Source organism: Mesocricetus auratus, unplaced genomic scaffold (assembly GCF_017639785.1).
Source record: "Mesocricetus auratus isolate SY011 unplaced genomic scaffold, BCM_Maur_2.0 Super-Scaffold_100010, whole genome shotgun sequence".
In the NCBI taxonomy this organism is placed as follows: domain Eukaryota; kingdom Metazoa; phylum Chordata; class Mammalia; order Rodentia; family Cricetidae; genus Mesocricetus; species Mesocricetus auratus.
This window is the reverse complement of record NW_024429194.1, coordinates 59,541,166-59,557,980: the sequence shown is the minus strand read 5'-3', so window position 1 is coordinate 59,557,980 and position 16,815 is coordinate 59,541,166. Positions and strand designations below refer to the sequence as shown.

At 38.8% G+C, this 16,815-nt stretch overlaps 1 protein-coding gene across 1 annotated transcript in view; it reads left to right on the top strand.

The window, feature by feature from the left end:
* Pms1 (PMS1 homolog 1, mismatch repair system component) overlaps nt 1-16,815 on the top strand; it is an 81,687-nt gene that overhangs the window by 18,894 nt on the left and 45,978 nt on the right. Inside the window, exon 4 of the mRNA XM_005084487.4 lies at nt 3,483-3,585. Coding sequence (XP_005084544.1) covers nt 3,483-3,585 — 103 coding nt within the window. The remainder of the gene's footprint in view (nt 1-3,482; nt 3,586-16,815) is intronic.

The following is a 16,815-nucleotide window of genomic DNA, read 5'->3' as shown; positions in this document are numbered from 1 at the left end:
GATGAAATCCTCTTGTAACTAGTGTTTTCTTAGTTTTCACAGTGCACACATTGTTCTGGGGTTGGTGGTGCTGATGTAAACAGGTCTTCACTTCTGGTTCTGTAGAAGCATAGCATATTCAATTATGTAAGACCACAGGGCTTATGAATGATAATAAATTTTCTGTTGTTACTTTTCAATGTAGTCATACTACTTATCGAAAACCAGGGTTTACCATAGTACAGTATACCTGTTACCCTGGCCTTGAACATCTCATCTGTACCTTGTCTGTTAGATACAGTGAGAGGTTATATTGTGTGCAGCTAAAATATGTCTCCTAGGTAATTTTGTTCATATGTCATCTAATCCTGTAGGGAAACTGCTTACATAGGATTTAAATGCCTTTATGTAACGTTGATTTTATAATTAGGCTCACTTTTAATAACACATATTCCCCAGAGCCTCTGGAGAATTCTAAAAGGTGTTATCTTAAATCCTTGACATCACTGCACTCACCCTCTTCACAGTTGCTCGGTGTCTCTAGTGAGAATGGCCAGTGATTGTGGGTGATACCAGAGGCACCCCTGATAGTGGAGTTAGTGCCCGTCACAGCTTCTGCTGCACAGCTAGTGCATTGTGAAACTGCCTGTCCAAGAAGAGGTCTCCTGCACTGGATACAAGGTCACACGACGAAACGAACCCTTGAAATTTGAGTCCTTCTTCTGAGGAGCACACTATACTTAATGAATTTGTAAAAACGATATATATGTGATTTCCTCACTGTTTTACCATGAATCACAAAGCATCTTCCATATGAATAACTTTTCATAGTGCCCCATAAACTGAAATTTATGAAATGCTATCCTTGGAAACTGTAGTGTGCTGGTTTTTTTTTTCAGTTTAACATAAATGTTAATGTTACCAGCACTAAAATCCTGCATCCTTTCTTTGCGCTTGAGCTTCTTCATCTAGGTTGGTATTTGTTTTCTGTCCACTGATATGTTTAAAGTATGAGCAGGTGAGTGTCATAGCAGATGCTTTGAAGTGGTTACAGCAGAGTCCTGTGTAACCTTGAGAAGCACCAGCATCTTCGTCTTATCATCACCCTTCCTTGGAGAGGAGAGTGTAACCATTTCTTCAGGACCATCTAGAAGCCACTGGCAGAGTTTGTACTGTAACTCCCCGGTCTGCCTTTGCTCAGTGACACCAACATTACGTCAGGTGGATAGCTCTTTGGAGAGTAGAAATAGAATTCAGTTGACATTGGCATTTTGGAGAAGCAGTTGTTTAAATGGAGAATTATTTTTAAAGGGACAATTGTGGAATAATAAAACATAGAAAAAATCTCTGCCATTTATTGTCCTCTTTGTTTGGGGTAAACAAAGTCAATAATTCATTGGATATTTTAAACTTGGGGTGTGACAGGGACGATGAGGATTAAAGTTATGCATCATCAACCTGTGTTTGAACAAAGTAAAACAGTTGGAATACACAGACGCACACATCTTTGTCTTAGGTTACAATCCCTTGTTTGTTTCCTGTTTTTCAGCAGTTACCACACAAATAGCAGCTTGACCAAGTACTCCTTGTGAAGATAGGATAGACATTTCAGAAAACCTAGTAGTCTCTACTAGATCTTCAAACTAGGAAAATAATCTGTTTATCTATAGATCATCTATTTGCCAATCTAGCACCTATGATATATCAATATATCTTTTATGTCTATATATCTCATATAAATATATATATACACACAAACACATATATAGAGAGATTGTGTGGGGGGTGCAGTTGGGTGGTGGTGGTGATATACTGGTACCCACACATGGTGCCCTTGTGTTCAACAGAGCATATGCCACCAATAAATCTACAGAGCACAGAGGACAAGCCATCAAATACAGACTCTAATGGGGCCCAGAGGAGCCCCAGAAGTGCAGCTGGATTTTTGTAGGTTCTATTGTGCTGAGTCCAAGGAGAGTCAAGAGAAAGGGCTCCTTACAGTATCCCCACTGGTCACCACTCTCTCTCCATCCATCTTGCTTTCCTTGACAGTATCCCCACTCTTCACCATTGCTTTTTGTCTGTTTTTCATTTTCTTTTCCATCAGGGCTGTGTTTTCTGCAAGATTGGTAAATAGGATGTGGGCTGTGGGTAGTTAAAAAAAGTGCAGGATTCTTAAATTTCTGTTTCCACAGCTGACATCAGAAGGAGATATTTTGGTGCCCTCCTATGCTCATATGCTTAATGCTGACTTTTTTAATTAATAAAAATTTATACTTATTAAAACACTGAGTTTTAAACTTGAGTTTTAAGAAAAATATCCTTAGATATTTATGTATATATTTTAGATTTTACTATTTGAAAATATAAAGTTGAAATACAGAAGTCTTGTTTTGTATAAAATACCTAAGGGGAAGGAAATGATTATTAAATAGTCATTTGTCCATAAAATTTATGGAAATTATTAAAAAGCATATCCCCTTGGTAAAATTAAAATATTTTACATTTGTGAATCATATAATTCAAATGACTATTTGAGGTATCCTGGTTTGTGTTTTAGTTAAAATGCTTAAGCATTAGTTCCTTTGAAACATAAAATCAAAAATCATCAGCTTCGTGCTGCAGTAGTGGTGTACACCTTTAATCCCAGCATTTGGAAGACAGAATCAGTCAGATCTCTGTGAGTTTGAAGCCAGCCTGGTCTATAAATTGAGTTCCAAGAGAGCCAGGGCTACAGAGAGAAACCTTGTCTTGAAAAAAATAATCACAGGCTGTTCTGTTGTTTGAAAGCATTTCTACCAGGGAAGTACTCAGAGTAATTTGTCTAGCAAGGGACTGTTTGAGCCATGTCTTAATAGTTAAGATCGTGTGCTGTTTGGTCTTCCAGAGAACCTGAGTTCAGTTCCAGTACCCATCTGGAAGTTCACAGCCCTTTGTAACTTCAGCTCCAGGGGATCTGAAGCCTCTGGTTGCCTAAGGCATCTGCACACATGTGTACATAACCACACACACACACACACACACACACACACACACACACACACACACACTCACACACTCAAATAAAATAAAATAAATCTTTGAAAATGGCATTACTGAGTAATATCTTTTTCAACATTAAGTTAATGCGATGGTATTTTATTTTTTGTTTTTGCTTTTTCTTCTGAGACAGAGTCTCAACTCTGTATCCCAACCTGGTCTGGAACTCACAGCAATTCTCCTGCCTTAGACTTCCAAGTGCTAGAGTTGTAGACATTGCTTACCATGCTGGCTTTGTGACAATTATTTTCATTGCCACAGATGAGCAATCACTTTGGTGGGCTGCAGTGTTACATTCCTGAGATCCCAGGACTCAGAAGGAGGCATGAAAATCATGAGTTTGAACTAGTCTAAACTACATAGCAAGATTCCATCTCAAAGGGAAAAAAAGATAGAGGAAGGAGAGAGGGTTCATTCTGTTAGTATGAAATACAAGTCCTTTTGGTTTGGTTTGTTGTTTCCAGGTGGTAGTCACAACAAGGACAGCTGCTGATGACTTTAGCACCCAATATGTTTTAGACGGCAGTGGCCACATACTTTCTCAGAAACCTTCACATCTTGGTCAAGGTAAGTATCTTTATAGCATTTTTCCCTGTCTCAATTATTATTATTTTTATTTTAGAGTTTTGCCTTGAACTTAAACAATGGTTTGGGTTGGTCTTGATAATGTCTGGTTATCTTTCAAGCAAGCATAGTCGTCATAAAGAGGATCAAGTTGAGGCTGGGTGACTCTGGGTGACTTGCTGTAACACAGTTGTCCTGTGGATGTATCACCAGTTCACCAGTGTCATCTCTACAGATGGAGAGGGTTTTACTGAAGTACCTGAAGCATCATTGATTTGTAATGAACTATAACCTCAAGATACTATGATTAAACAAGTTAACGCATATACATAATACATATATACATATATATAAATGGGAACGCCATACATAGGCCTAATATAGGTAAGCAGTGCAATCACTCTTCAGCTCCTAGCTTACTGACCTTCCACCACAGTCCTGCCTGACATTGCATCGCCTTCTTCACTCTTATTCTGAGATAAATAATTATCAGCCATTGCTCCTCTTATTCTGTGTTGTTTCATACACATCTGAATGTAATTTTATTTGGTATATTGTGATGTGATGTTTTTCTCTTTTGGCTTTTGGGGGGCCTGCCACCCACCTCCCACATACACAGAGTTAAACAAATGCAGCATAAACAAAACACATCTTTACATCGTTAAACACTTGTTCCACAGCGTAAACAAAAGCCACACACCTTAAAATAATCTTCCCCAACAGCGTATTTTTAAGTTCTTCTAAAAACTAATTGAAAGGTAGGAAATAGTTTCTAGTCTGAGAAGACAAAATCCCTTAATCTTTTTACCAGCAGTGGATGGTTACAGTTGAGACAATGTCAGAGGTGTCTCCTTTTCAGGGTTGAGTTCAGAGAACTACTGGCTCTGTGAGGACTTGTGGGACTTTTGTTGCTGTTCCCCTCCTGTAACTCTGTGGCTCCTTGTTTTAATCGATCAAAGTACTACAACTTTTGTGGTTTCATCTCTCCCATTTTAATGTTAAATTATTGTATTTAAAATAAATGACTTGGTCTTTATGAAATTTACTTTCTTAATTCTACTAAGTCCTCTCTCTGCCTATAGTTTTGGAAATTGTCAGCATAGTTAGTAAATGCTTTCACTCATTCGGAGTTTATATTTTGTATCCACAGAGGAAAAAAGAATTAGTAGGAAATTCTAAAAGCACACTCGTTTGCACTTCTCTTGTTCATAGCCAATAAAAATGAGCTCATCTATAATCACTAGTCTGATACATATTATATTTTTAGTTAAAATAACACATTATTATCTTTTCAATATGTGTTAAACAAAGATAAGTCTAATTTTATTTTATTTTTTAATGTGTTCCCTCTTTAGAAATCCTCTGAGCCTAGATCTTAAAAGTTCAAGTTAGGAAAGCACTAGAAGGCAATGAGTGTCTCCTAGTAGAGTGCTGTGAAGTAACCCAGTCACCTTATAAAACTTAAAAGTATTTATTTTTATCTCAGTGGTTGCCTGTCTGATCTGGGTGACCCGTGGCTCTGTATCACTCATACTTGTCATGCTTTTCTGTGTTCATCTCCATGGGAACTGTGAAATAACACCCCTTACATGAGGACTCCATCTGATCTTTGCCCTTTGACTGGTCGATTTGTCTTTTCATACTGACGTCCGTCTTCTACCTTTAGTAAGTAAAATTAGGTGTGCGTGTTAAGGAGGTTTTGTAGTCAGTAAATGCATCTTATTTTCATTAGCTTATTTCATAACTCAAGAAACGACACACTTGAAAGGTCAATAGTTACAAAATCAGTATGACTTTTTGTAACTCACTTTTTCCACCTAACTACACTTAATTGCTTAGGTAACAGCAACCAAAAAACCAAAGCCTTCATTTCAGATTGTTCTAGATAGACAAATTATACAACTCTGTGCCTAATAAAAGTGTTCTTGTAGTTAGCTACATTGCTTCGTGTTGATGGTTTGTGAGCGACTGAATCGCAGACTCACATTTCACCAGCTGTCATTAGCTTCCATTTAAATGTTTTCTGTGTAAGATAAAACTACAGTCAACTCTCCTAATTTATACCTGTGCATTTAAGGTTCTTGTAGATTAATCTCTGCTGCGATGTGGACACCCTTAGCAGTTACTCTTCATATCATCTTGTCAGGTGGCATAACTGTAGGTACAGGGACAACCTCCAAATAAAATCTCAATTAGACATTGGAAAAGTTGTGCATATTTAAAAAGTGGGTTACTGGAAACTCCTTTTCTGCTTTTTGGGTACAGATACTTGTCTGAAGTGATTATGCTTTTAGTAAATGTTATTTTAGTTGCTCTTCCCTTTATTACACTTTTTTTGTTGTTGTTTGGGGGGACTGGTTTTTGTGTGTGTGTGTTTTGAGACAGGGTTTCTCTATGTAGCTTTGGTGCCTGCCTTGGAGCTAGTTCTGTAGACCAGGCTGTCCTTGAACTCACAGAGATCCGCCTGACTCTGCCTTCCCAGTGCTGGGATTAAAGGTGTGCACCACCACTGCCTGGCTCTTCATTACATTCTTAAACATTACAACTTGTTTTCTTTACTTAAAAAAAAACTTACTTTAATTGTGTCTGTATGCATGTGTGTGTCTGTGTGTGCTTGTATGTCTCCCACTTTCATATGGGTTCCTGCCTGGTTGACTGGAGCTGTAGTAGTTAAGTTACAGGAAGCTGTAGTCATGTGGGTGCAGGCAACTCAACTCTGGTCCTCTGCAAGGCTAGTACAGTCTTTTTTTTTTCTTTGCAAGGTGAAACTGTACTTTTGATCGAGAGGGTGTACTAAACACAGAAGTAGAAGAAGCACACTGTGGCAGGAAGTGCGCTTAGAAGAGCATTCACACTGGCAGGAAGTGCACTTAGAAGAGCAGTCACACTGGCAGGAAGTGCACTTAGAAGAGCAGTCATACTGGCAGGAAGTGCACTTAGAAGAGCAGTCACACCGGCAGGAAGTGCACTTAGAAGAGCAGTCACACCAGCAGGAAGTGCACTTAGAAGAGCAGTCACACCGGCAGGAAGTGCACTTATAACATTCACTCTGGCAGGAAGTGCACTTAGAAGAGCAGTCACACTGGCAGGAAGTGCACTTAGAAGAGCAGTCACGGGGCAGCAGAGATGACTCAGTGGTTAAGAGCACTGGCTGATCTTCCAAGGGACCAGGGTTCAATACTCAGCACCCACATGGGGGCTAACAACTGTCTGAAACAACTATCAGAAGGGGATCTGATGGCCTCTTCTGGCCTCTGAGGGTATGAGGAATGAATGCCATGAGCAAAATAGCCATGCATGTAAAATAAAAATAAATCTTTAAAAAAAAAAAAGAAGAGCAGTCACACCAGCAGGAAGTGCACTTAGAAGAGCAGTTACACTGGCAGGAAGTGCACTTGGTTTATTCTAAGGCAGGTGATGACTGCATCTCCTCTCCATTTACCAGGGCCACCTACCATCTTGAACATCTGGCTAATTTTAAAAGAATTGGCACAGCAGGGAAAAGCCACTTTTTAGTCTTAACCACCAGCCCATCTCTCCAGCCCCTACTCCTGCTTTCCAGCTTCTCAAGTCTTACTTTCAAAAGTGACTGAATTATTTGTGGTAGCCATATCTCTTTCTTCTTCAGTTTTATGCTTTTAGCTGGAGTTCCAGAACAAATGGAAGGAGTATTTCATTCTTTGTCATGACAGACCCTTGCTATAGATCACCACTCTGTGCTTGTGGACTGTGATTTTGTTTTTTGTAACAGAACAGTGGAACTTTGTTCATAGTTTAGAATATTTTCAGATAATTCAGCACCTACATTTACATGAGAAGTATAAATAGCTGTCATTGTAAGTGCCATAACATAGGGTCATGTAAAAATATAATGACACATTTTGCAAGTGTTTGAAGAATGTGCTAAAGTTAGAGAGCCAAGAGGTTCTCTTGTAAAATATGATAGTGCACTGCGGCCTCCTCCCTATTAGCCAATGCTACTTGGTACCTTTATTTTTAAGAACATTTCAACACTGAAATTCAAACATTTCATTTGAAATTTAAAAAATTCTTTTTATCTTTAAGTTTTATTTATCTATTTATGTGTTTCTTTCTTTATTGTTTTTTGGGGGTTTTTTGAGACAGGGTTTCTTTTGTAGTCCTGGCTGTCCTAGAACTAGCTCTGTAGACCAGGCTGGCTTCAAATTCACAGAGATCCACCTGCCTCTGCCTCCCAAATGCTGGAATTAAAGGTTTGAGCCACCACTGCCCAGCATTGTTTTATTAAAACATATAATTTTTACATTAGTTGAGATTCTTAGTTTACTTGGGCTCTTTTAAGATAGAAAAGTAATTTATGAATATGGAGGTTAGGTATAATATGGTATTTAGAGCATAATATGCATTTAAAAATCAACAAATAATATTTTGTTTTCTTAAGCTTGTATATCTGGAGCATTGATTTCTGTCCACCTGTCTCCATCCTGCTCAAGAAATAGTAATGTTCTTGCATTGCTATTTAGAAATCAAGGATAAGTAAGAAATAGAAGATTATATAAGTAATGATAGTAAAATGACACAGCTGAACACCTAGATGGTCAGGTAGGTTTTCAGCAACAATGACATTTGAGTGTGAATCTGATGGGTTAGGAGAGTAGACCATTTCTTTGTGGCCATAAAGGGAAAAACCTGCAGTTAAAAAAAAAAACTTGTATTTTTTTCTTTAAATTTATTGAAGAATTGTGTCTTGGAAAAAGTTAAATGAACTAAGTTCAAGAGAAAGACCACCCCTTCCTTCCCGGACAGGAAGTAACTGGCGATCACTTGCACTGCAGCTGGCACGGTTAAGTGAGACTGGATGTGTAGCAACCTGGAACACATGGCGCCCTGCCGTAGATAGGGAATCATGAGTCACCCTGGGGAAACCATCAGAACTCCTCATAGCCTCCGGTGGACTGAATTGACAGGTTGGAATATTGACCCTCATACAGAGTTCATTCGCCTACACACTGAATCTCATCAGGACTTTTGCTGATGGAGCAGTGGTGAAGAAAGTTGAGACTGGACTACACAAAGAGCTTACAAACTTGCTAGAGGAAGAGGACTAATTAATTCCATCTCCAAGCCCGCAGTGACTTAGCTGCAGTCCAGGTCATTACACCTGTTTGACAGACGCACAGGGTTTTCCTTGGTGAAAAATGCTATCATCTTCAGCAACTGTGGTTCTTTTATATGCAAATAAAATAAAAGCCTTACAGAACATGAAGCCTTACAGAACATGAAGAAGAAAAATTAAGTCATACCAATAGAAAGAAAGTACAGCAAACTCAGAGATGAGCCAGATATTTGCATAAACAGATGAGAACTTCTAGAAAGAACTATCTTACTAAATTTTTTGAAGAAAACCCTGCACCACTAAAAACAGTTGAGACTTTATATGCTAAGTAGAAAGTATGGAAGAACCAAATGAAAATTCTAGAAATATAAAAGTGCTATATCCAAATAATTCAGCAGATGGGTGACATAGTTAAGATATTGACTGTTCCCCTGTTCAAAGACTTGTTCACTAGTAGGAAGCCTTCCAGTCATTAGAGGCATGCCCTTTAAGAGGATGCTGGGATCCCATCCCTCTTCCTCTCGCTTAGTTTCCTAGTTGCCAAGGCAAATGAACCAAGATGCTCTCCACAAGTCCAAAACCATTGGACCAGCTGACTGTGGACTAAAATCTCCAGTTATGGGTTAAAGTAAAGTTTTTCTTTTTAAGTTGATTGACTTCCACATGTTGTTACTGTCACAGAAAACCCCCTATCCCAGAAAGCTGGTGTTGAAAGGCTGGATAATCACCATCATCACTATGCCTGGTAAAGACAAAGTTTTAGAATTAGTTCTGCGGAAGAGTTTGAAACATTTGGAGGATTGTGTTAGACAGAGTCTAGAATGTTGTAAGTGGACTTCCAAGGAGCGAAGACCAGAATGCTGATAGGAATACAGATATTAGGGACTGGGAAGATGGCTCATCAGTTAGAATCATTTACTACTCTTGCAGAGTTCCTGAGTTCTCAGTATTCACATGGTACTCACAGCTGCTCCAAGGTCCAGTGCCTTTCTCTGGCTTCAGGCACCTGTACTCACCCGCACATGTCTACCCATTGCCACTCATAAACATGTCATTAGAAGTAAATACTTTAAGAAAAAAAATACACATAGGAAAGATGATGATCATGTAGTTTCAAATGGAATTCTGTATTGGCAGTGAACTTAACACCTTCTGTGAAATACACTGACAAAATCCTTGGTTTCATTATTCCCATGCCCTGTGGGGAGTTGAGTTTAAAGGTGATCAGCTAGTTTATGTGGTAGAGCAAAACTGAAGGGAACACAGATTTTAGGCAGTGGCAACTTTTATCTGCATTTACAGTAAGAATTGGTAACAAATGGAGAAGGAAAAAAAATTGTAAAACTTGCAGTTTGGTCAGGAAAGCGCCATATTTAATGTTATGGCATGGTTACTAGGAAGGTTAGAATTGACTAAAAAGCCAGCAGCCCAGAAAAGACTAAGAACTCAATAAGGCAGCAAATGAAGTTTGTCTCAAAGGCTTCCCGAGGCTTTGTAAATGAGCCCTGGGGGCCTTGCTCACTCTGACTGTCCGAGTCCAGTTGGTAAGGCACTAAAAAACTGCCACTGCTGTGGTCTTGGGAGGTCCAGGGACAACTTGTACTGGTAGAAGCTTGGCAGCTACGTGATGCTAGTTTTTAAGCATTCAGGATGCAGGAGTTACAAGGCTCACAGAAGCATCTACCAGATTTAAGAGGAAAGCATTGGAAGCTGTACTAGTCGGGGCTCTCTAGAGAAATGTAACTCATAGGATATATGTATGGGCTTTATTAGAGTGGCTTAGAAGTTATGGCCCAACTATTCTAAGAGTCGATCTCTCCTAATAAAAAAATCCAGGAATCTTGCAGTTCAGTCCGCGAGGCTGGATATCTCAGCCAGTCTTCAGCATATGCCAGAATCCTGAAGAAGTAGGCTCTTCTATCAGTAAAGTAATGAAATTGCCCCTGAGAGTGAGTACAAGCAGGCGAAAAGCAAGAGCTTCTTCATACTGGCTGCCATCAGAAGGTGTGGTCCAGATTTAAAGTGGATCTTCCCATCTGAAAAGATCCAGATGGAAGACGGGTCTTCCCACTTTAGTTGGGAAAGTCAGACAAGGAAAACTCCTCACAGGAGTATCCAGATGTTTGGTTTTTGTTAATTCCACATGCAATTGAGTTGACAACCAAGAGTAGCCATCACAGGAGGCCAGGCAGCGTGTGGCAGTGTTGGAGTCCCCCACAAACAGCACCTAACAGTGTGATCCCTAGTGAAACCAAGAGTGGAGCCAGTGCTGCCGTGCAGACCCCAGGCAGACTGAGATGCCAGGCATGTAGAATGCCATTTGACAGAGAAGGCAGAGGGAAGGAGTTTTAAACAGTGATCATTTCTAAGAAGAACTAAGACATATCTGAAAGGAGCATCCTTTAGTAGGCTGTTTTGAAGTGATTCTAGAAGCATGTGATATTTAGAGTGAGACATGAAAGTTGATAATAGAGTTAGTGTACATGGGTTTTGGGAAAGAATATGTACAAAGACTCCGAGACAGAAACAAATTTGATGTGCCAGAAGAATAGGGAAGGGGAATGACCATGGGCCAGGTTATGAAGGGCCCTGTGTGCTTTATCCTTCACCCGCCCCCAATTTTTTCCAGTTAACTTGTATTACCACTAAGTGTTCAAAACATCAAGACCTAAACTATTCCTTTATATATCTCCTTTATGTCACTAATCCTTATTTAATTATCACATTAGTTTTTAAGTTTGATTGTCTACTAAATTTATTTTCCTTTATAAAATATTAGTTTGAGAATTTCATACATGATTACTGTATTTACATAATTTCTGCTCCTCCAACTCCTTCTGTTTCCCCTTCTCAACTTCTGACCTCTGTGTGTGTGTGTGTGTGTGTGTGTGTGTGTCCATCCACCACTGAGACCATTTAGTGTTGCTATATGTATATGCTTAGGCTACCACTTAGGTTTAGCTAACCCATCATAGGATTCATTACTGTGGAAGATTGAGTCTCTCTCTTAACAGCTAATAATTGTCCATCTTGGAGTGGGTTCTTGTGAGGTTCCCAAGTCTGAGTTCATGTTATCATTGTGCAGGTCTTGTTTAGGTGAGCTATTGTTAAGATTTCATGGGTACAACTCTATCTTACACACAAGACACTATTTTGCAGCAGTCATCCTAGTACTCTAAATCTTTCCACCCCTTTGCTCCAGTGTTTCCTGCACCTTAGATGTAGGGATTATATTGTAGATGTTTACCAACTGCGAACAGGTACCCTACAGTCAGTTGTTCTCTACATTTTGTCCATTATGGATTTCTGTGATGGTTTCCATCTGTTGTACCCTTGGGAATATCTTGTCCTGCTGGTTATTGATGTGGTTCATAGGCTTTACAGCTGTTTAGGACTTTGAATTACCACTTTCCTTGGAAGCTTGCAAAGCTTCTATGAGAGCTATCCTCAAAGAGAAGGCTTTGAAGTCAGTTCCATCTATTCTTCCAACTTCCTGTCTAAAAAGTGTAGTGTCTTTAGGAGTAGGGTCTTACCTTCAAGTTCTGAGAGGCAGCCCTGGGCTTCAGCAGTAGTCTGTATTGTTTGGGAGTCTCCTGGAATCCCCTAACCATTAACTCAAAGGGGTTTTTCATGCCTGACACTGGGGCTAAATAAAGTTACACTAAGACCCAAGAGTCATAGTTTATCCAAGTTTATTTAATCCTCTCTTGTCATGAGCTCTCTATTCTGAGGTAATAGTCCTTTGGTTAGAGTTCATTTCCAACTCTATGAGTTCTTGCTAGGCCAAATAGTTCCTCCTTTGGCCCTGTTTGTATCTGAAATACAAATTTCTGTTTCTTTAGGTTTATTGCATTTGTCTCCTTTAAGGAATGACATTTCTTATAGGCCTCTGCTATTATTGGCTGAAATACCTGAGAAAACTATGCCTTCATCACAACCTTTCTTTTCCCACTTCACCAGTTCTGAATACTTACCATAAGAGGTTTCAGGTATTGATGAGTGTTTTTATTGCTGTGATCAAACAGGCTGACCAAAAGCAACCTGGGGAGGGAACTGCTTATTTTACTTACATGTCCACATCACTGTCCATCATCAAAGGAAGTCAGGGCAGGAGCTCAAGGCAAGCAGCTGGAAGCCATGGAGGAGTGCTGCTAAGTAGCTTGCTTCTCCTGTTGCCCAGTTTGCTTTCTTATACACCCCAGGACCACGTGACCAAGGGTGGTACAGTGGGCTCGGCCCTCCCACATCAGTCATTAAGAAAATGCATTACAGACTTGCCTACAAGCATTCTAATAGAGGCATTTTCTCAATTGCCATTTCTCTTTCTAGATAGACGTAGGTTTGTATCCAGCTGACAAAAATCTAATCAACATAGGTATATTTCCTTCCTCCTTCTTTGTCCTGTTTCTCTTCTTATCGCTCTCCCTCCCCTACTTTGTTTTATGTAAAACAGTTTTGTTCTATAGTACAGTCTGGCCTCAAACTCAATGATGCTCCTGCATCAGTCCCCTAAGTGCTGAGATTACAGGCTCATGTTACCATGCTTATTTCAGGTGGATTGGTCTCTAATCAGTTTACAGACAGGAAAGAGAAAGTTAAAGGACTAATACTCAATAGTATGCTTGTTAACACAATGCATGTAGATCATGTTTATAACACTGGTCCCCGAGTATGCGTGTGTTGGTACATGTGTGTACAAGTACACTTATTTGGCTATATACCTACATGTGAGGCCAGAATTCAATGTTGGGTGTATTTCTCTTTTAAGACAGGATCTATTACCAAGATGGAACTCACAGATTCTACTAGACAGGCTGGTCAGTGGGTCCTTGGAATTCATCTGTTCTTCCCCCTCATACCACTGTGTCAACCTTTTGTGTGTTGGGGCTCTGAACTCAGTTCCTCATACTTGTATAGCATGCTCTTTACCTACTGAGCTCTGTCTCTAGCCCTCTGAATGTATCTTTTTTCATTTTTTTAATTAAAAAACATTTTACACTACATTTTGATCCTATTCGTTCCCCTCCCTCAATTCCTCACAGGTGCTCCCCACCTCTCTACTCATCCAACTTAATGTTCTTTCATTCCTTTATGTCAAGGAAATAAGAGAAAACAGATCAAAACAGATAAACAGATAATTAATATGACAACAGGAACAAAACAAGAGCATGGAAAAAATGTATTATGGAATCTGGCATGGGACCTGTCCTGTAATGTGGTTGATATACCCAGTGACATTCCACTGGAGAAGACTGGGTTTTCCTTTTCCAGTGAATATCAATTGTAGCTTCTTGGTTAGGGATGGGTCTTTGTGTTCACTTCTCCATCTGCACCCTGGGATTTGTCATCTGCTTTGAGCTTGTACTAGTTTTGTGTCCTGTCATAGTCTCTGAATTAGCCCTACTGTGTCTGGAAGACACTATTTCCTTAAAGTAACCCACCACCTCTGATTTTTACAGTCTTTTTACCCCTCTTTTTCACACATCCCGGAGACTTGAAGAGAGGGGTTTGATAAAGACATCTTAATTAGCACTGAATATTCCAAAGTCTCTCGCTTTCTTGACATTGTCCAGTTGTGGCCTCTGGGTTAATTATCATATACTGCAAGAGTAAACTTCTCTAATGATGGTTGAGTGATGCACTGATCTATGAATATAGCAATATGTCACAAGGGGTAACCTTCTTGCTATGTTCCTTTAGTAGAATAATAATGATAGATTTTCCCCTAATGTCTACGGCCTGTCTAGTCTCATATTGCTGGCTGCTTTAGCAGTATGAGGAATAGGTTCCATGGAGTATTAATGTAATTAAGCTTATCAATACAAATCAAGAGTTAAATATTGGGGTAAAAACCTGAAAGATCAGAGGACAGGGAGCAGCCACCAGTTGCTTCCTACTTCTTCCATTCCTCTGTCCAAGAAGGCCAAGTTCCTTTCTCAGCCCCACTTTACCACTTCCTGTTCCTTTTTCTACAGTCCCCCAAACCTCTATGGCCAGCTAGTGGCTAGCTCTGCCCTCTGACTTCAAGCGAGTTTTATTTATCAGAATACAATTAAAATATCACACTGCATTTCCCCTTTTTGTCTCAATAAAAAGTGAAGGTTTTAGCTAACATAGTAAAATAGCATACAATAAGGACAATAACAATATGCAAATATATATGGTAAATAATTGTATTAACAAAGTCTAGTCTATTTGCATTTGACACATTCAGGGAAAGTACATCATTATCTATCCTATCTTAGTGAGTCCAAAGTGTTGTACCTAATTCACTTTCTATCCTAACTTGTATTACCAACCCAAGACTATCTTTTTATGTTTCTCAACCTTATACATTTTACACCTCTTTTGTGAGTTGTTTTTTTGAATTTGGTAACAAGAAAAAACTGTGTCTTTAACCTCATCAGAGACCTGAGAAGGATATATTACCTGAGTAAACAGGAAGTGCAGAGCAAACAACTTCCAAAACTTAGAAATGACAGAAACAGATGGGTGCCTGGACTGTCACCCAAGCTTTCCCTGTAACGTTGTGGCATCTGTCTTCAGCCTACAGGCCTAGAATATCTGACAGACTTTTCTGTAAAGCAGGATTTTTGAAGGACTGTTCCACTTTGTCTTGGCAAAGTTCAACAGTCACTCTCTTTTGTATCCTGCTTGTCCAATTTGGATAGCATATTGTCAGCAGTCAAGGCAAGGGTATGTTCTTGCCTAGTGACTAACTTTTGAAACAAAGAAAGTAAATGCCATATGGAGTTTCTTCAGTGCCCATCATCTTCTCTGAAGTATATTGGTGCTGCCAGGAGCAGACATATCTCATTGTCATTAAAAAAAAAGAATCTCATGTTATTAAACCATCTTTAATGCCATATTCTGTACATATCTGTTTTTTGGAGATGACTTATCTAAAATATATCTCTGTTAGACCTTGAAAACATACCTAACATGACTATAAGTTTGATTTTAATAGGTGACCAATTATTAGCCTTCATTTCTTTATTATCCTTTGTAATAATAGCTTTCAAGGACATTGTTAAATGAGCTATATAGATATAATACCTTGAACAAGAGTAGAAACATATGTCCATTATGTTCTAACTAAAATAACCTTAAATTTTTATCAATATACAAAAATATCTTAAACAAAAGTAGAAACATATATACAGTATAACCAGAATAACCTCAAATTTGTGTCAGTATACAAAACTCCATACCAATGTAAAATATTTAAAACTAGTAGTTGCTTTTGTGATTTAAAAGTAGATTTAATAATTGACCCTTTTATCCTATCATTTTTGTATCCCCCTCTTTTTCTTTTCAGAACAAGATCCCTGAATCTAATCTTTTTGTTTAGCTTTTTTCCTGACCATTACCAATAATAACTTGTAAACCAACCAACCCCCTAAATGATGGCAAATATCCATAACCTGCTGAGTGACCAAAAACTTCCCACTCACCTCTTGGAAATGTGGGTATTGTGTTCTTATAATTACTTTTGCTATCTGGGAGTGATAGCATCTTTAGGGTACCCTGAAAAAAATTGTTTAATTGTCAGGTCCTGGAAGAGGTAGCTATATCATTTGTTGTTTAGTCTCTGCATAATGGGAAAATGCAGGGCTCATCTCAAGACCTGGCTAGAGTAGTCTGTGAGGCCAGACCATCTCAGCTAGCCACCTTGAATTGTCCTGAGCAGTTTGTAGTCCAAAGCCCATCTTTGGGCGGTGTTTGTAGGCTTAGGGGTATTACCATAGTCCTGATAGAATCATTATTGTGGGGCCCCTTTTGGAGACTTCAAAAGTCGATGTTAGGTTCACTGCAAAAAACTTAAACCTTTTAAATGTCATATGCAACATATCTTGAAGAGGTTAAAGTACTATAATTTGTTAGGTATATACAGAATCCAAAAACTTAATTCCTAGTTACCTCATAGAGACTCAAACCCAAAATCATGTACAGAAAACTAGAAGAAGCCTTTTTTAGAATTAGTATACTATATAACCATTAATACCATGACAAAAAGATTAAAATGTATATATTAATCTTATAAATTTTCAGATAATATTTATACCTTAAGAAAAATTTTAAAAAGTCAAAACAAAAGAATTATGAGATTAGTGGCAAAAGTTTTTCTTCTGTCCTGT